General features: G+C 35.0%; 1 protein-coding gene across 1 annotated transcript in view; it reads left to right on the top strand.

Annotated features, from left to right (window-relative positions):
• The first annotated feature begins 13052 nt into the window (after positions 1-13052).
• LOC126979869 (laminin subunit alpha-1) overlaps positions 13053-22073 on the top strand; it is a 118227-nt gene continuing 109206 nt past the window's right edge. The window contains exon 1 of the mRNA XM_050829416.1: positions 13053-13336. Within this exon, the coding sequence (XP_050685373.1) occupies positions 13105-13336 (232 nt within the window). The 5' untranslated portion in view covers positions 13053-13104. The remainder of the gene's footprint in view (positions 13337-22073) is intronic.

Below are 22073 nucleotides of genomic sequence, written 5' to 3'. Positions count from 1 at the left end.
CATCAATTTGCAAAATGAAATCTCAGAGGCGACATAAAATAAGAAACAAATTTTATAATTTCTCTAGTTAGTGGTGCTTTAATAGAAAATATCCTCTTTGAGAAAGTTGAAGGTGCAGGCTTTTTTGAAGATCTGTATTCGCTTATATATCATATCGTTTTTCTGCCCTATGTCATTGGTGAAAGAGTTTGGATATACGTTCAAGTAAAATTTCGTACGACTAACAGTATAAGAACGGAAATCAAAGAGAAAAATAACGTGAAGTTCATGAAATGTCAGATGAAAAATTATATTTAAAAAATACGTGGGTACCCGTGGCTTTTCCCACGTTGGGTGTTGGGCGCGTAGAATGCAACAAACGCTTAAGATTTGCCACAATAGAATACTCCAACTGGCTTCGACGTCTTAAAAACTATTATATTATTTTGACCTCGGATATATATTAAGTAGAACGTATTTTTTACGTACAGACACGACACTCTGGCCATTTTTATATATAAAGGTGTGCAGGCAGAGACAAAGTGTGTCCTTTGGTCACGCTCCTGAAATATTTGCTCTTCTTCCTCCACACGCGCCAACCCTTTCATGACCTATTTTGACTTCATCTAAGTTTCTTCTTCCCCTAGCTGAAGCAGCGATGACATAATCTCCATTGCAATTGGACCTGTCACATGTTCTTTTACTCCACCTCAATTGAATACTATTGATAACACCAAAATAGAGAGGACAGCAATAAAGACAAAAATGAGGCATCTTCAGGAGCAATTGAGTCGGTAAGAGCTGACCAGAGTGAATGCCCTGTATGTTAAGCTCGATTGATTCACTGAAACATAGACAAATTAACACTTATCATCACTTATAACATTTTAAATAACAGTTTCCGCAAAATAACACCTCATTCTATTAATTTCCAAAAGATTTACTTTGTTATTTCTTGTGATAACGTTGATGTTGGTTGTCATTTGGAACTTGTTATAATTAAAAATAATGAGGTTCGTAATTGAGGATCAAAGTTGGAAGTTATTAGTGAAGACACATCGCAGATTGTGTCAGATAGCTAAGCGTGTCCCGCGGGAACTATTAATACACGCCTATACGTATTACGTCTTTAACTATAACGATTATTTAGGGACGTGTAATTAATAAACTATTATATTTATCTGGAGATATAGGTAAAAGTTATTTGTTATTTTTGAAAATTTTACTTGACGTATTTAATAATAATTAATTAATTTTAGCTTCCATAGTTTTTTAAGCTTTTAAATGATAACAAGGACTTTTAACCGATTTCAAAAAGAAGGTGGTTCTCAATTCGGCTGTATGTTTTTTTATGTTTGTTACCTTATACTTTGAATTGGGAGAAATGATTTTGATAATTCTTTTTTTATTTGAAAGCTGGTGGTTCCCATGTGGTCCCATTGCAATTTGTCCTAAAATACTTTAAAGAAAATTTAGTGGCTAATCCTTAGGAGCAAATTAACGATACTAGGCCAAATCTTTTTTATGCTATCCGGATATTTGGATCACCTACCGTGACGTCGTAATGGTCAAGTACTTGTCGTAGACAAACATTATGATCAATGGAACTCCTTAACGACTTACAGTAAGGGTGCGTTCTTCATCTAGGATCTATTCTATTTTTATTGAAAAGGAGGACAAACGAGCGTACGGGTTACCTGGTATTAAGTGATCACTGCCGCCCACATTCTCTTGCAACACAATCTGTTAAATCACAGGAGCGTTGCCGGCCTTTAAGGAATGTGTAAGCGCTTTTTTGAAGGAACCCATGTCGCATCGTCCCGGAAGAAGAACACCGCACAAGGAATTTCAATCCACAGCTTTGTAGTACGTGGAAGAAAGCTCCTTGAAAACCGCACTGTGGAAGACCGCACAAACATCCAGATGCTGGAGATAATACCCTAACTTGTGGCATGTCGTGCGAAGGTGGAATTCGGCGACAGGAATCAGGTGAAACAGCTCTTTAGAACACTTCCGTGATAAATGCGGTAGAAAACACACAAGGAAGCGACGTCTCTACGCAACGCCAAGTAATGCAGCCGTTCACAGAGCACTAGGTCCCCGATAATTCAAGCTGCTCTGCCTTGCACGAGGTCAAATGGATCAAGCTGATACTGGGCTGCGCCAGTTCAGAGATGACAGCAATACTCCATATGTGGCCGGACCTGCGCTTTGCTACAGCGCTAAAATGTGGGCCGGAATGAAGTATTGCCGTGCTCTCTTAATGACGCCCAGCTTTTTCGGAGCCAATTTGGCTTTGCCCTCCAGTTGGCCACAGAATTGGCAATCGCTCGAGATTTCGAGTCACAGTATTTCGATACTAAGCGAGGCTTTAAGGGAAGTATTGTCTGGATTTTTTTATGATTACGGTTAAGGTGTGATCATTTGATGAATTGTTACGTCACGCTGTATATTAACATGGTATTAGATGTTTCCGATTTCTGCATAATAAAGTACAAGAAATATTATTATATAAATTATATGGTTTAAATCAGCGATAATTTAAACGCTTAATTATAACAGTGTTGTTTACCGCTGCTCTTAGAATATTTATGGAATTCAAGTAATTAAAAAACTGGCTCAATGTGCATCTAAACTTAAGTGTTAATTAAGTATGTTTTGTAATAGTGTACCAGATTGCTCCGAATGCCTATATGAAGACCTTGGTACAGAGAACAGTTTGCTCTGAATAAAACAAGACCAATATAACGTACCTAATAGACGGAGCTTCGTTACCTATATACCTAGTCTTGCCATAAATACTGAAACAATACAAACAATATTTTTTATTGCAAATTACATTTATTACTTTTACAGTGTGTTAGTTTAATACATAAATTGAAAATCATTTAAAATATAGCTTATTCGAAGTGGTCTCCAGTGGCTGCAATACAGTCCTTTAAATGTTGAGGCCAGTTATAAATAGAAGCACGCACTCTTTCCATCGGAAAATTCTTCACTGTACGGATTGGTTTATGGACTCCAAATTATCACGGCGTTTTGAGCAAGCTGTACTCTCTAAAACTGATAATAAATTGTAATCCAGCGGATTAAAATTGAGAACAAGAATTCTTTGTTATTGAACATGGTGTTGTTATGGGGCTTCAGTACCTTTTCAAGATTGGTATCTTGATACACTTGTGCCGATATTTTGATACCTTTTTCACAAAAATATGGCTCAGTCAGTCCTTCATAGCTTCATAAGCCCACCAAACCATCACTGAAGTGCCCACGTTGCACTCTGTGCTTATTATGAAGGTTCATTAGAGCTTTGAGCATAAATACAGCCATTTTGTTTGTTAAAATGTTGCTCAATTGTAAAACTAATCTCATCCGTAAACAAAATTTTTCTGTGACCTCCCTTTGCCAGTTATCTTTTATCCAGTACCTCTCTTATAGGCTGCAAGTCCTACGTCATCTTTTAAAATACGTGACATGGTTCTTCATCTCCCGAGACAAAATTTTTTGCTTTCAGACAGGATTTCTTCGATTTCTTTCCCTTACTGCTTTTATCACCTTTTCGTACGAACTCTACATAGACAGCCACATCTTTTTCTGTCACAAACAGAGGAGGACTCATTGTACCTATTAAAAGGTACTCGGTACACAAACATGTTACTTATACCAAGCGTATTGCGAGTTTTAAATATTGCATTTGGCTCCATACTTCTTTGTGTACAGCGATTCTCTTTATCACCCCACTCCATTTGATATTAAATAATATTGTACAATGTATTGGTGCTAAAATGACATATTACAAATTCAAATGTAATATTTTGTTAATTTTTAATTGTAACAGTATTTATGGCTAGACTAAGTATATATATATATATAAGTTGAAATATTTCAGAACTCGTCATAACCAGTTATAACAACTTCACTTAAGTATCCACAACGCTCCGTCTATAACATTTAAAGCTATAATAAACAGTCAATTGCCCATGCAGTGAATACCATCATTAATGATGGTAGTTAGCACATCTATAATGATTTATGTTCAATGTTAGTGCAGCTGAGTATTCAGTAGTTTGGTATATTTCGATTCTTATTAATAATAGAATTAATAGGAATGTATCTGTCTTATTAATAACCGCAGAGTAAAGTTACTCCAAGTTTAAAATTACTTCTCCCTGTCATGTAATTCTATAGTGACAAAGGTAAGATAAAGACAACCTTACAAAAAACTTGGTATAAAATTATACCTAAGAATATACCAAGAATATGCAAAATGTTTACAAATAGACATCTTGCTTAACATTGGTTTATTCGGAGGCATGACGTATACCGCGTTATTTGCAAGGCTTGACATTCGGAAATTTTCCGAATTATCATTGTGTTGATAGTGTTGTCAGCGATATACTATAAATTTTATGCATATTGTTGGCTTATTCTCAGGTATAAATTGATACAAAGCTTATTTTTATGGCCGTAAATTTTATACTTGGTGTAACTTTACACTGCGTTTATGAACTTCCGATTTGTTAAATGATCTCATAAGATCGGTGACCTTGAAGATCGTAGACTGCGGCGAATCTGACGTGTTCCATAGTTTAAGAAGACAGATTGTGTTTATCGTCGCAGTAAGTTCTCAGTCATTTTTTTATGAAAATAAGGGACGAGACGAGCAGGACGTTCAGCTAATGGTAATTGATACGTCTGAGATTATTGATAAACCCCAAAACTTCTAAGCGGTACTACAACTGCGCACGTTACCTTGAGACATAAGATGTTAAGTCTCATTTGCCCAGTAATTTCAATTGCCTATTGCGGCCTTCAGACCGAAACACAGTTATGCTTACGCTTTACTGCTTCATGGCAGAAATAGGCGCCGCTGTGGTACCCATTATCTAGTTGGCATCCTGGGCAAAAGAGCCTCCCACTGGTCATTGACGATATCTTCCCGTAACTTTTTCATGTCATTACACGTATCGTTGGTCGATAGGACTGTTGATAGAAAAGAAATTTGATTGAAAGAAAATTGATAGAAAGAAATAGAACCATTGACTCCCACCATGGTGTCCTCTGGTCTATCCTGGCCCGCCACGTACCAATGAGTTTGTACGATCTCAATACTCAACGATTTTTAAGGTCGGCAACATTTTTGTGATTACTCTGGTGTTACAAAAGAGTATGGGCAGCGGTGATTACTTGCCATCAGGTGACCGTTTCTTCTCCTCTTCCGTAAAAAAATATGACGAATAATTAAAAAATACATATTTTTCAAAGTTTTAACCATGGCATTTAGTATTTAATTCCTCTTTGGAATTGGATATCTCTTTATTAATTTACCACCACACATTTAATGAGAAAAAGTGGCAAAAAGTGATTACCACTCTTTTAAATCAACATTTACAGCTTCAGCAATCTACATTATATTCGAACAATGTATACAAAGTGTCGCAAAAAATGAAGGTGTGAATAAAAAATATAACTTTTCAAATCATAAAAAAATCTCAAAAGAGTATCGAGTGCACTAGAAGCTTCCACCTGCAGACACTGTAGTAAATCAGTTAAAGTTTTATGACTATAAGGAAAAGTTAAGGAGAATCGTTTACAGAAATATATAACTGCACGCAGTCGTATAGTAATTTACCGTCATCATCGGAAAGTCCACCCGGACCAGCCTGTTATTTTATTTTAATTATTTTCTAAATATATGATTTAATAAGTTATTACTAACACCATTTTGTAAGTTTGCAAATTGTACTAACAAATATGGATGTAATCTCATGTATGAATGAATCCGAAATAAATGATTATTATTATATAATACTTCATATTGCTAAAGAATTGTTGTTTTCTTATATTCATACATTCATATATCAATTACAGACAAACTCAATCTTTATCTTCACATTATAAACTGATCGCACAAAATTAAGTAACGAATGAACTTTGAACTTAGCAAACATAAACCATAATCATGTCATAGTATGGATAAGTTGATTTTAACTTTCAAATAGCATTGTAGGTAGGCCCTTATGTTATTTGAAATTTTGCTTGAGTAGCGTACAAGAAAATAGTAGAACGCGTAACCACCGCCTGTCTGTTATATCCTTTAACACAATCACAAAGAGCTCGTTTCAATACTAAGCGTTGCGATAAGATAATAGAAGAAACACATTTTGTATACATATAGTTACAACACTATCAATTGGAAAGTTAATTCGAAATTGTTAACTGTGTCAGACGTCACATAGTGAGTAGTAGTGTGCGGTTGTTTCATTAAATTCAACGAAGTTATACAATGTATAATAGAAAAACTTCAAGTTAAAATCGGAAAACGATCTCGAACAAAGCTTTGACCAATCCTGCATAAGAATGATGCATCTGTTCTAGCGCTTCTAAAGATTTGTTCGGTGATAGATTAGAGCACAAATTAGGAATCGGGTCACCTGTTGTGAATGATCACCGCCAACCACATTCTCTTGCAGCATCAAAGGACTCTTAGAAGCATCGGCTCTTTTAAAAAGTTGTTGGTACACACTTGTTTCAAGGTGCTCATGTCATATCTTCCTAGAAACACCGCCCATGGTAGGCTAATTCCATAGTTCAGTGTTAATGTTTCTATATAAACAACAATCCAAATCATGCTATCATGGATACCTACATTATTGTTTACAGTAAATATGTTTGTATGTATTGGATAAACAAATTAGTATAGTGGGTATACATCTGTCTTCAAATTAGTTAACCAGTCATCAAACCAAGGTGATATTATTTGTAATATGTTCGGAAAGTATTTTGTACTAAGCTTACTCTTTGAGGGCTCCTACTAATTAAGCTCCTACGAATTATACATGAAATGTGCAAAAAAATATTCTTAATGTTATTGGCAATATTTCATCTGTAAATTAGAATGAAAAGGAAGTAATTAAAACGTTTCAAACATTAGACTCAGCAAAGAATCAAGCTGAAAACTATCGGCCTATATCTGAACTTTGTATTTTTGCAAGTTATGTTAGTTTGCAAAAAATTAATACATAAACAACTTTACTTTGCCATGAGACATACACTGTGCGACTAACAACACGGGTTTATATCGGAAAGGTCAATTACATCCAACCTTTTGGTATGTCAGGATTTTCTGTCAAAATATGCTATATATTTTAGTACCTTCACAGGTAGATGCAGATTATACTGATCTTTCTAAATGTTTTGACAGAATATACTATACGATACTATTGCAAAAAATATGACTATTTGGAATTCACTGAGATACTAATTGCTGGTTTTCACCATACATACACAAGAGGATCCAGACGGTTGTTTTAAATGGGTACTCATCGAACCCGATGCTCATCTTTTCAGTTGTTGCTCAAGGATCACTCCTAGGTCCACAACTATTTGTAATCTTTATAAATGATATATCTACATATTTTCATTACCCAAAAATTCTATTGTACGTATACGAGCTCAAAATTTTATGCCTAACTAAGTCAATTGACGAATGCCTTATCTTCAAGTGGTTTTATAATTGCTCATATCTGTGTACATTATCCATATTCATATATTACGGTAAATGAAATATTAGAAACATTGTTGCTAATTAATTTACAACCGACCATTTTATCATCGTTCATTTTATTTGAAAGATTAATTAATATATTAAACTGATAGTTAATCTTTTATAGGTTCTTGTTCGACGTTAAGTGAATGATAGATCAGAAGTGGGATCGCAAAGTCAAATATAAATCTATAGCGACATTAAACTCTGTGCTCTTACTTTATTGTTTGTTTAATTAGGGTTATTATTTATTATAATATCACCAATTCTTGCGACTCTGTCTGCAACGACGATTTTGAACTAGTTTTGTTTTCGAATTATCTTGTATAACCTTTTTTTTTTATGGAATAGGAGGACAAACGAGCGTACGGGTCACCTGGTGTTAAGTGATCACCGCCGCCCACATTCTCTTGCAACACCAGAGGAATCACAAGAGCGTTGCCGGCCTTTAAGGAAGGTGTACGCGCTTTTGTCTTCGTGATATGAATTAATTTTTATACTTCGGAAAATGTACGATTCTCTTCGTGGTGTGTGAAATGCAATACATGACAGTCATATTGAATTTATCCACTACTGAAAATGCTTGAAATAAATAAAATATAATACAATTAAATACAGTTTCCCTCGTGGTAACAACTTTCCCTTGCACTACGGTGAGATCCTTTACATTCGAGGAAGAAGCTACCTACTTAATAAGACAATTAAATGCTATTCCAGATAAGTACTGTCCCGTTAATGAACAATACTTAATCGTATTGTGTTACATACGTAAGTGGTGTCACTTTACCAGTTTTTACGGTCTCTTACCTCACCGAATTGCTTCGAATATCGAGTTTCATTGCTGAATAAAAAACGCTACGAACAGATCTCATCTGTGAAGTGTTCTTATATTTCGTTGTTAGTGTGAGATCTGTATGTAGGCTGCTGAGGCAATAAAATAATGAAAAGACATTTAAACAAATAAAACAATATGAATCAGGTAATAAATAATATTTGTTCAAATCTTCGTCAGTAGAGATATGACAAATAATATGATTTAACACAGCGTCTAGGGAGCAGTGACAAAAGCAACCTGAATATGATTGCTGCCGCTGGATTACGAATGCATCAGACTTCATCTGTCTACAGCAAATACCACCTCTGAGGAAATAAATGGCACTAAACTTCATAGTGACAACTGTGACAAATACTATCTTTGACTCACTTCATCTGCAGTCCCCCTGAAAACGAGATCTGGAAAGGTCTTGAAACGTGTCGTGGGGCTAACTAAAATAAAAATGTATCTTTTACGCAAAAATCTAATGTGAAAACAGTTACAATTACACGCGTTTTAATCCTTTAAAAGTGTTTTATGTAAAAATCCAAATTGGTCTCGCATTTTCGGTCTTTTAGGTAGTTTATAAAAATCAAGTATATTCCAAGTCTCATTCAGATCAGTACATAGCGATCCTTATGCCATTCTGAAAATATCTAATTACAATTTATTGTTCATTATTGTTGGTGTTATTATTTATAAGCTTTTCCAGTGGAAGGCTCCTTTACACGGGATATAGATTAAAGGTACCACAACGGCGCCTCTTTCTGCCTTGAAGCAGTAATATGTAAGCCTTATTGTGTTTTGGTCTGAAGGGCGCCTGAGCTAGTGAAATTACTGGGCAAATGAAACTTAACATCTTATGTCTCAAGGTGACGAGCGCAATTGTAGTGCCGCTCAGAATTTTGGGTTTTCCAATAATCTTGAGCGGCGCTGTAATGTATCAGGGCGCATCAATTATATCAGCTGAACGTCCTGCTCGTCTCGTCCCTTATTTTCATTAAAAAAAAAATAGAAGAAGAAAGAAATGTGCAAGCTACACGTGCTAATTAGCAATGGAAAGCAACATAACAAACAAGTTGAATGACAACAGTTATAGTAATTATTGAAGCGGGAACAACTCGAGCAAATTCTTCAGCGGGCCCGCAACGGGACCACGTGACACGTCTTGTACACTCGCCAGACACTCATTGTACGTGCACTGCTTGGCTTATTGACTCGTTTAATTCATTACTAGCTGTGCTCCCGACTTCGTTCGCACAAATTAGGGTGCATTTGTATGAGATATTATACATATAGATATACATATTGATGTAAGAGTTATTACAATTCTTTAATTCTTAGTTTAGGGATTGGTCTTAGCTGCTCTCTAACTAGATACCGCACTACCAAAGAACAAAAGCTTCTTAATTGTAGCAACTATTAGATCCTTCAATTTTTGTAACATGCGCTTCGTGTTATTTTATATTCAAATTAATAAAATACAAAATTATAACTGATGTTATATGATCTCCCGGTGTTTCTTATTTCTTGTAGTCTTATTTTTACAAAGTTTTACTACGCAATTTTAGTATCAATTAGTAGCAAAGTTTAACGGAACATGTGGCACGTCAACATCACACATTGTTCGAGACTGGCTCGAATACGCCCATTATGGCGTCGTAAAAGCTGCCGCACTTTGCTTGAATTTTACTCATATTGTTTTATATAACCACAGATTCATAAAGTTCGTAAAAAATCCTAAGTAACATTTGCCCTTTTAGGGCTCACATAAATTCGGATAGAATACCTATTATCGTTATTACGTATACTGTATATAATTATAATATATAGTATATATAGTTACACGCGAACAGCACGAGTCCTGAAGAGCTAATCCACCTTAGATTAAGGATTGGTCTCCTCTGCGCTCCAACAAGATACCGCAGGCGTTGTCGCAAAGTGTGGCAACTAAAACTACGCCGAAGTGGTCGTACTCGAGCCAGTCTCGAATGTGTGGCGTTGAAGTGCCACATGTTCTTTTAAACATTACTAATAATTGAAACTAAAGTGCTGGGTTGCGTAGTAAAACGTTGTAAAAATAATACTACAAGAAATAAGAAAGACACTGGGATCACATATCATCAGTAAGTATTTTGTATTTTATTAACTTCAATGTAAAATAACACGAAGCGTATGTTACAAAATTTGAAAAATGCCACGCACACAAGCATCTAATTGTTGCCGTAATAAAAAAGCTATTATTTTTAGGTAGTGCAATATCCAGCTAGATCGCATCCCATTTTCACACCTACCAAATAAAATAGTAATATTATAATATTGTCACACTTTTAACACAAATTATCTCGCCCCAATTAGGCACATATAGCCTGTGTTATGGGTTGCAAGACAACGATATATTTAATACAATATACTTACTTAAACATACATAAGTACATATAAACATCCATGACTCGTGAACAAACATCCGTAATCATCATATAAATGCTTGCACCTACCGGGATTCGAACCCGGGACCTCTAGCTTAGTAGGAGGTAGGATAGGTAGGATACTTATAAAATTTCATAAATACCGATCAAACAGTTTCGGAGGAGTATGGCAACTAACAAACAACAGTGACACGAGAATTTTATTTAATGGATATATTTTTTAATAGCCCCTCTGTCAACTGTCAACATCTCAGCTGTCTCACTATTGCGGATTATGAGATACAACCCATTGACAGACAGTGGGATTAACATAGCATCGGAGACCAATCTAAGTATTTCACTAAAAAATTGCAACTGCGCTGCAACGCGACGCCTGTCATAAAGATAAAATTTTGAGATATCGATATTCCACTAAGTAGGCCTGTTGCAGTTATTTTACAGGACCGTTGTTGTGCAGGAATAGCTATTCCACAAACAACACTGCACTCCAACTGCACGCTCACTGCAATATAATCTTATTCTGTTAAATTTACCTTGTGTCTTCTACCGCATTTATCACGGGGAGTGTTCCGAAGAGCTGATTAACCTGATTCCTGCCGCCGAATTCCACCTTCGCACGACACGCCACAAGTTAGGATATCATCCCCACCATCTGGATGTGTGGTGGTCCTCCACAGTGCGGTTTTCAAGGAGCTTTCTTCCACGTACTACAAACCTGTGGAAAGAGCTTCCTTGTGCGGTGTTTCTGGGACGATACGACATGGGCACCTTCAAAAAAAGCGCGTACACCTTCCTTAAAAGCCGGCAACGCTCTTGTGATTCCTCTGGTGTTGCAAGAGAATGTGGGCGGAGGTGATCACTTAACACCAGGTGACCCGTACGCTCGTTAGTCCTGCTATTCCATAAAAAATGAACATTTGACAGCAGTTTTCATGCAGTTATTTTTCATGTTCAATGATGTAGATCGTTACCAACTTTTACACTGTAATTTTGGGAAGCTTCAAGTAAATCATGTAAATATTTGTATTGATATACCGATAGATAATGTAATAATTTTAACTATTATAAGTAATAAATAAATTTAAATAATCCATTTATATATCTATAGGAAATTAAACGAAAATACTTATATTTTCTAAAATTTCAAACAAAAATTTTATTCTATCAAGTACATAATACGAAAAAAAATATTGCTTTCAAAACAAGATGATGTGTACTAAACACAAAAGCAGATTTTTAAAATATATTATTGTTTCATCGGAAGAGAAGTGTGACACTATTTTAATTATGTCAATCTAGCTCCTTATTGGATAATTATTTATATCTATATAAAAATGAATTGCTGTTCGTTAGTCTCACTAAAACTCGGGAACGTTTGGACCGATTTGGCAAATTTAGGTCTTGAATTATTTGTGGAAGTGCAGAGAAGGTTTAAAAGGTGAATAAATAGGAAAATGCTGCCAAATTAAATAAAAACAACAAATTTGTTTTTCCTTTGATGTGTCCATACATAATTTCTATGAGAGAATTTACTGACGCACGGTTTGACAGTTCTGCTTGGAAACATTTTCATTGCGACAGCAGGGTGCATATTTTACGAAGTAATTTTTGGTGTTATAATATATTATTGACAAATTCACATAAAAACATTATTTTATTTATTATATACAGAACAACGTCTGTCGGGTCAACTAGTTTTGGAATAAAATTTACGTCAGCTACGTGTACGGAATTAAATTTTCTTGACACTAAGGCAGCATTATTTGCAATAATTTTTAAACAAATAAAACTACAAAATTCGCAATTTAAATGCAATCGTTTGCTCAGTGCCGCGTGCTCATCTATATGAAACGAAATTGCATTTTTGTCTTACCATAATATAAATATAATTTAAAAAAATGACAAAATAATATTGACATATTACCCAAATTATCTTGCGCCAAACTTGGCATAGACTGCATAACAATAACAATAATATATTTAATGCGATACTTCAACATACATATTATATATATCCATGACCCGGTAACAAACATCATATACATCATATAAATGTTTGCACCTACATGGATTCGAACCCAGGACTTTTAGCTCAGTAGGCGGGCCCACTAATCACTGGGCTATTTAGTTCGTCGAAGAATATGAATGCTGTTAAGTAGAATCTGATTGGAACAAAGCGGTACGAAATGAATTAGCATCTTTATTTACAAGTAATTGGGCCACGGCACAACCAGAGTAGATCGTGACTCGCGATCTCAGAGACCGGTGCCAGTGTTGGAGCGACCGGCGCTGAACGCGGTCGACACCAGTGCAGTGCGAGCAGTGATCATGTGAGGATGCGTTGGTTGTTGATCCTGGCAGCCGCAGCCGTGCTGGTCAACGCAGGGCCCAGGAGGTGCGCCGGCAGACTTGCTCGGGAGCGCCTTAAGGCCGCCGAGAAGATCAGGGACAAGCGGTTCTTTCTGCTGTGCTGTGGAGGAGCTTGCGAGTCGCAGAGGAGACCCCGGCCCATCCTCACCACGAGGAAGTACCAGCCCTACCACAAGACGTGGTACGGACTGAAGCATGGTAAATCAGTGGCTCCATTGTAGGCATAAGATTAGTTATTTGAGCAACAATTTCCGTCATTACTAAATTAAATTATAATTAAACTTGCAATAATAAAATAATTGTGGTATAAAAATTACGACCCATTTTCACACCTACCAAATATAATTTTAATATTATAATATTGTCACACTTTTTACACAAATTATCTCGCCCCAATTAGGCACATATAGCCTGTGTTATGGGTTGCAAGACAACGATATATTTAATACAATATACTCACTTAAATATACATAAATACATATAAACATCCATGACTCGGAAACATACATCCATATTCATCATATAAATGCTCGCACCTACCGGGATTCGAATCCGGGACCTCTAGCTTAGTAGGTATGTATCCTACATATAAAATTTCATAAATACCGATCAAACAGTTTCGGAGGAGTATGGCAACTAACAATAATAACAGTGACACGAGAATTTTATTTAATGGGTATATTTTTTAATAGCCCCTCTGTCAACTGTCAATATTTCAACTGTCAAACTAATGTGGTTTATGAGATACAACCCATTGACAGACAGTGGGATTAACAGCGAAGTCGGAGCTATAATGCCGCTCAGGATTCTTGAAAACCCAAAAATTCTGAGCGGGAACACAATTGCGCTCGTCACTTTGAGACGTAAGATGTTAAGTCTCATTTGCCCAGTAATATTTACACACGGTCGAATTAGGTGCCGTTGTGGTACCCATAAACTAGCCGGCATCCTGTGCAAAGGAGCCTCCCACTGGTAACAAAATAATACGTAAACAAAAATCTATCGATCATTTGATGTAAAGTTTTGTTCGTGTTGTACGTTTATTAGCGAATACAGCGTGAAGTTCACACGTGCACTTGTAAATACATAACGATTCACAATCTTGAACATTCATGCGCTCTTGTTGCGAAACATACAGTGAGTTAGTACATAATATATTGACCGGGCAAAGTAAGTAAGTAAGAAAGATCTTTATATGTTGCAAGGCTAATACATTATAGATGATTTAAATACATTTTAGCTCCGAGTCGTGTCCGTTATTGAGCATACAAATATTTGACATTTAGAAATTATAATGAAATCATAATAATTATCACAAAACTAAATTGATTACATCATTAAAAAAATAAATTAAATTCATCGCATCATGAAGTTAGAAATAAGAGTGACCATATTAAGAAAAATTATTGTATATTATGTCATAGTTAAATTAAAAACTATGTTCAAAATACGTAGTTACTAAATACATATTTGTCAAGGTTACTTCAAAGTTTCAAAGTCAATTACTTTTATATTAGATACTAGCTGACCCGACAGACGTTGTTCTGTATATAATAAATAAAATAATGTTTTTATATGAATTTGTCAATAATATATCATAACATCAAAAATTACTTTGTAAAATATGCACCCTGCTGTAGTAATGAAATTGTTTCACAGCAGAACTGTCAAACCGTGCGTCAATAAATTCTCTCATAGAAATTATGTATGGACACATCAAAGGAAAAACAAATTTGTTGTTTTTATTTAATTTCGCAGCATTTTCCTATTTATTCACCTTTTAAACCTTCTCTGGACTTCCACAAATAATTCAAGACCAAAATTAGCCAAATCGGTCCAGCTGTTCTCGAGCTTTAGCGAGACTAACGAACAGCAATTCATTTATATATATAGATATGTTTCGTATGTTATTCACCCTTAAAAGTCACGTGGATTAGATTGGAGACATACAGACAACACAGACGTGTTATTTATTTATAACTTACAATATGTCGTTTCTGAATAGTGCGGTTTTAAACACGGTTTATAATTACTAGAGCCAAACTTCACTATTCAAGTCTAGTTAATGGTTAATGATTATTAAATCTCTCTCTCGTTCTATCCTTAAATAAAATAAATAGTGTGTGTGCCAAATATTATGCACTTGTACATAAGTACATATTGTATGCACGCAAGAAGTTATACTGCTTTGGCCTAACAAAGCAAAAATCCTTAAAATTATTTAATCCTCGTGCTATTCTACGTTTGCAGAAAGAACAATATTGGAAAAATCTTGCAACGATGACTTTGACAATTAATTATTAAATAACGAATACGGCTGTACGGGCTTGAACCCTTTGCCTATCCATAAATTGACGAAGAAACCAAAAAAAAATAACGCATGTCGCAAACGTCAACAAATTTTAGGAACCAACTTCACCCTGTTACTTTTGTGTTACAGTGATGCGCGTGCATCTTAAAATTTTACTCTCATCATTTTTTTATAACGTGCCTAAAGAAGTATAACTTCAAAAAACCTTATACGAGTAGTATGTTACCGTTTGCCCTAGATGTTTCTGTCAAGTTTCCGCCGATTAAAAGGTAAGTAAAATAAACCCCACTTAAATTCATTTAAACTGAATTAATTTGGCGGTTTGTATCAATAAACATTCTCAAATACTTGCCGGTATCTGTGATCTTAAAACATACACCACAATAACGTTAACAAAACTAAATGACAATTCTACATTAACTGGACGCTGTTTCATTGATAAAAGTACTTTAAGTGTATGAGAGTTCCGTTTCTTATAGAACCGTATGTGGTTGTGAGATAATAATGTAATTATATCGTATCTGGAACCGAATCCAGTTCGACCTTTCATATTGGGGCCGGCGAAAATACGATCCATATTGCCGGACAATGACCTGACAATATTTTAAATCTTAGATGACTGATGGGTGCCTTAAGAGTAGCTAGAGTTATTATGTTGAAACCTATACATCCTAGGTTACATTTCTGGCAATTCACGTCAGTATTTTTACCAGTTCAAGGCTTCTATGCGAAGAATTCCGACTTTAAGGCTACCGGTGTTTTTTTCTGTCGTCAAGCAGCAGTGTAAAGAAGGGCGTCGTAGCTAGTGAATTGAGATACCACTCATAATTTAGGGTTTTGTGAGTGATAACCTCTTATATCACGCAAACGGCGAGCTCATTCTCCCTCAATCTAACCAAATGTTACTTTTATAGGATTAAATAAATAGAAATACTTTTTATGCGCTATGGAGAAAAGGCTACCCTTCAGGGTAACGATGGAGGGAAGTTGTGTGTAGTTATGTAGGACTCACATGAACCCACTAAACCCCACCTGAGGTTGATTTTCGGCAAGTGCCCGCTAAGTCTTCATCTTGACCTTTTCTTGGGGAGAAGCCCAAGCGCATAAAAAGGCATAAAAGGCATTTACTTTCTCAAAATTGATTCCTTTAGAAGTATTTTTGATGTAATTTCTAATATACTAGATACTACTACCGTTTCGGAAACAAATGGCGCTCTGAGAGAGAAGCGGCGCAAGAAACTCTTCCAGTATTTTAATTAAATAAACAATATTGTACTGTCATTGCTATTGCTATAAAATAATCATAATCTAGTCCCAGGCTGTCCGATCACTTAGATATTCAGCTTCGCAGTAGTAGGATTTACGAAAGAGCCATTTTTTAATAAAACATTTAAATTTATTTATAGATAATGCCTGAACAGTGGCTGGGACTTAATGATAAAAGTGTATACATTTTCCCTTAAAGCTATTAGCAAGTAGCGGAATCCTGAGCAGCACTGAATTGAAAAGGGCGAGACGTATCATTTACCATCAGATGACTGTCGTGGTCGTCTCATTACGTATTCCAATTAATATAAGGTCACACAGAACATTGCACGTCTTTTTTCCACGTTGGAGTTATAAATTCCAGTGTTTCACAAATATAACGCCGTGAAGCGTGTTCACGCGGATGAAGTCGCGGCAGAGAGCTAGTCAATAAACTGTGTTATTATTAAACGCGAAGTTAAGTTATTCCAAATTTAAAACTTTTTGTCTTTATCTTACCTTTGTCACTGCAAAATTACATGACAGGGAGAAGTGATTTTAAAATTGCAGTAACTTTTCATTGCGATTATTAATAAGACAGTTAGTGTCCCATACGCTCCATGTGGACATATAATTGTATCGCTGCCAAAACCCCATTCATACAACGATATGAGGTTATTGGAACGGATTTTAGATAAGCCGTGGTGACCTCATCGCAACGGCTGGAAACTTGCTTGGTTTTGATCTATGCGGCCACAGATCTAATCAAGTTGAGAATCAGCTTCTATTTTTCGCTTTTCTTATTCAAATTTTCCTATATTTCAAAGAAAAGCAGGGTGTCAACATGGTGATGGCAACCCTGCGAAAAAATCGGAATCTTTTTTCTAATTGTAATACCGATTTGTACCTTTTCTAAATCCTTGAAATAAGCCCCTATACTAACTTAAAAAACTAAACCTAAGGTAAAAATATCAAACTAATAGGGGCTTAAGTATGAAATTGCCATTTTATTGTCATAGGTACTTCGAATTGACATAGAACCTTCATGGTTTGAGATTTTTGAGTGAATCTTTTTTCACATGGCACCTATGTAAGTCTTCTTTAAAAAAATGTGCAACATTCGATTATCGACTTTCAGTTGTTTTTTTATTCAGCTTAGACAAGAAAGTTGGATACTTCGAAAATTCGACTGTTTTTTTAATACGAGTTCCGGCAGAAACAGCTCGCAATATCGTTGTTATCAATGTTGGGTTTGGAGAGATTAATAATTAGAGTCTCCAATAATTAAAGTAGAAAATCTGGATTTTAGTGCGCCTTGAGTCAGAGTAAAATAAACCAGATAGAACCAGAGTAAAATTAACTAATTAATAAATTAATATTAATGTTATTACTTAATGAATAAAGAACAAACAAAAATAATTAACTATATCAACCTTGAACCACGTTTGATGAAAACCACTTCCGTCGCTTTTCTTTAATGTTTTTGTGATCCTTTAGTAATAATCTAATAAAAATTTACCCACAAACTTTTTGCATAGTTGTAATATGTAAGCTGTACCGCTCCGTCTACATGTACATAGTCAATAAATTGAAGGTATTTTTTGCTATGTTGCCATGCTGTGAGACTGCTATCTAAATAAGATTTAAGTTCCTCTATTCGATTTATATAAAACTAAATATTTTCACTGTAAGTTATTAATCAGATACGGTCTTCGCGTCAATGTATTATATGTTTTACAAGTATTAAAATTATTATTTATTTTAATTGATTATAATCATAATAAGCATTGGTGTTTATTCCGCAGTGGATGTCTTCTGGCTGAAATGATGATACTAGGCATGATCTAGGAATGTAATTAGGGAATATTTTACACAAATAAAATTTGAAAAACAAAATTTTATGAACGATGGGGGATTCGAACCCACAACCTCCGGCGTTCCGTGCCGGTGCTCTAACCAACTGAGCTAACAGTTCGAGTACCGCCTCGTTATAAAATTCTGTTTGCTTTGTTCAACTCTCAGGTTGTGGCTTCATCTACAGGATCTACTTTACAGTTGATAACCTGCTCAACCCCAATATTTGCATATTAAGAAATTGAAAATTAAAAAAAAAAATTAAGAATTTGAAAAAGAATATTTTATTTTTTAATTGCTTCCAACATCATGAGTACCAATACAATTTCTCAAAGTCAAAGTCTAATAAACTTAATTCAAATAGGCTTGAACTAAGCAATTTTTAATCTCACTACAAATATTTTCTTTTAAATTACCGAATTTACCATATCTTCGTAAAAAGTTGAGCTCGTGAGAAGAACCTACAATTTCTTGTTTGTTGTTGAGTTTCCTCAACGGCCACTCTTTTCAAACTAATAGAGTATTTTCCAATGGCTGTAATATACATCACAAATTAGTTTATCAGATGCTGCATCCAATATATGAGTCGTGACACGTTGTTTGTCCGCGATGGACTCCGAAACTAATGAACGGATTTTAGTGGGGATTACTTCATGAAGTGCAGTTTAGTCCAACTTGGGAGATAGGATTCGATTTTTTTTTCTTTTTATTTCGATTTGGGGCCTACAATTATTTTTATTTCGAATGTTTGTTTTGTATGGACATATTTTATGTGAGAGAATTTATTGACGCACGGTTTGACTGTTCTGTTGTGAAACAATTTCATTATAACAACAGGGAGCATTTCTTACGAAATAATTCTTGGTGTATTGAAATATTATTGGCAAATTCCTATAAAACAGTATTTTTTTTATTATCTACAGAACAACGTCTGTCGGGGCAGCTAGTATTAATATAGTAACTACCTGACCTTAGTGAATTAAAAATGAAACAAAAACATATTTCTGAATGATGTAGTAAAATGTAGTTATAAAATGATAAGGATTAATATCGTATTTATGTAGACATTTACAATACCGCTTTATAGTTGCAAATTTTTTATAGGTTAAGTTTACATAAGTATTAAAATGGATGTAGTATTTTATCCTTAAGAGATAGACATATGCCATCGCGGACTTTTCTGTAGATAGGTCTATAGGTATAAGATGCACAATTCCACTATACATTATCTATATATATATATATATAAGAGATATCCACGTATATAGTCACTCATCACGATATCTCTGGAACCATTAGAGCTAAAGACATGAAATTTGGTAGGAATATTCTTTTCACCGAGTAGAGGTCAGCTAAGAATTCGGATTTTACGAAATTCCACCTGCAAGAGTTTTTTTTTATTATGAACAGAACAACGTCTGTCGGGTCAGCTGTGTTGTTATATCTCAAAGGGCTCCGACAGCGTTTTCATTGAAAGCACCTCCCATACCCTTTTTTTCCGACACCTCCAACAAATAGTGTTAGTAAAAAAATAAAAGCTTTAAAAAAAATTCTACTCTATACTACAACTTTCCTCGAGAATCACGCTATCCATTGGTGAAAACAGCATAAAAATCGGTGCAGTAGTTATTGAGTTTATCGCGAATAGACAGACAGACGCGGTGGAGGACTTTGTCTTATAATATGTAGTGATATTTTATGTAGCTATATCATTTCTTATATCACACTAAAACAGGTTCAAATATTCAATTCAAACGGAGTTCTAGTATATAGATAGTGTGTGTGATAGTGGTAGTTGAACAAATAAAATTCGGCAATCACCGATGTATATCATGCAGGGCCCGTTAGTAAGTCAGTTTTAAAATCTGGTTTGCACCATAATATTGGAATACTGGTTCTGATACTAAAACCGTAACTTTATGGTAAATTCATGTTAACGCTACAAGCGTCGCGTGTTCGTGGCAGTAAGTCATAATTTACTGGATTTATCAAGAATTATTGTTTAGGCTAGTATATTGAAATGAATGAAATTAAATTAAATTAAAAATGTTTATTTTGAAACGTATAGTACACTTAAATATAGGATCAGACATAAGTTTATAATGCCTACTACTCGACTAAGTCCAGTTAGTCTTAGAAATATATATATAAATATTGTCATCTTTCATTCTTCAGAACCATATTAAAGTTTAAATATTTGTTGTGTAAGTAGTAAGTATATATTTATATTTATGAAACTTTTATTATCCCTTTCACTGCTCTTTCAAGTTATCTGATCCGTTCCCGTGTTCCGTATCTTTTTTAACTTAGTTTTCTAATCTTTTAATTTACGTTATTGGCAAAAAGTAAACGCAATTGCCAAAAGAAGAAGAAGAGAACTGACATGTGCTGAATTAATTGTTTTAAGATCTAATAATAATACTTTAATTTCAGATATTAAAATCTTTACATACAGCATGAACAGAAATTAACAGACTTGATAGATTAAAGGCCGGCAACTCTCTTGTGATTCCTCTGGTGTTGCAAGAGAATCTGGGCGGCGGTGATCACTTAACACCAGGTGACCCGTACACTCGTTTGTCCTCCTTTTCCATAAAAAAAAATATAGAATTGAAATATATTGTGATTTGAAGAAAATATTAACATAACCATATAAAAGGCAGATACATTATACGAATAGCAAATTATGATGTTTTTAATTTATGATTTACATAATGCATTAATGGCGAGATTTTTTTTATGGAATAGGAGGACAAACGAGCGTACGGGTCACCTGGTGTTAAGTGATCACCGCCGCCCACATTCTCTTGTAACACCAGAAGAATCACAAGAGCGTTGCCGGCCTTTAAGGAAGGTGTACGCGGTTTTTTTGAAGGTACCCATGTCGTATCGTCCCAGAAACACCGCACAAGGTTATAGTTATATAAATACTATGATAATCGCAAACAATGTTTGTTGTATGACAGTAAGGGAAGAAACCAGCAGGACGTTCAGTTGATGGTAATTGATACGAACTGCCCACTACAATTCTCAGGATTCTTGAAAAACGCAAAAATTCTGAGAGGCACTACAACTGCGCTCGTCACCTTGAGACATAAGATGTTGAGTCTCATTTTCCCAGTAATTTCACTAGTTACTGCGCCCTTACTTAATTCTTACACATTACTGCTTCAAAGCAGAAATAGGCATATAATCTATCCTTTATAAGGCATCCTGTGGCAAGGAGCCTCCTACTGGTAAATGTGGCTTTGTATTGGTAACAGAATTTTCAAAATCGGTTCAGTAGGTCCAGAGATTACCACCTACAAACTCACAAACCTTATCTCTTTACAATATTAGTCAAACTTGATAGACACTGTCCTTTCTGAGTCAATTATTTTGTTACAAATTTAAGGGGTGTGGTTTAAATTCGTGGTTAGCATAAAGGACACATAGTCTTAAATTAATTACATTTCTTAGAAAGCTATACATATAGGTACATCCAATAACAGGCAAAGACACTGTACTTTTATACCGCGTATCAGA

The sequence above is a fragment of the Leptidea sinapis genome, chromosome 4, assembly GCF_905404315.1.
Source record: "Leptidea sinapis chromosome 4, ilLepSina1.1, whole genome shotgun sequence".
Taxonomy (NCBI): Eukaryota; Metazoa; Arthropoda; class Insecta; order Lepidoptera; family Pieridae; genus Leptidea; species Leptidea sinapis.
This window is presented reverse-complemented; position numbering and strand designations above follow the sequence as displayed.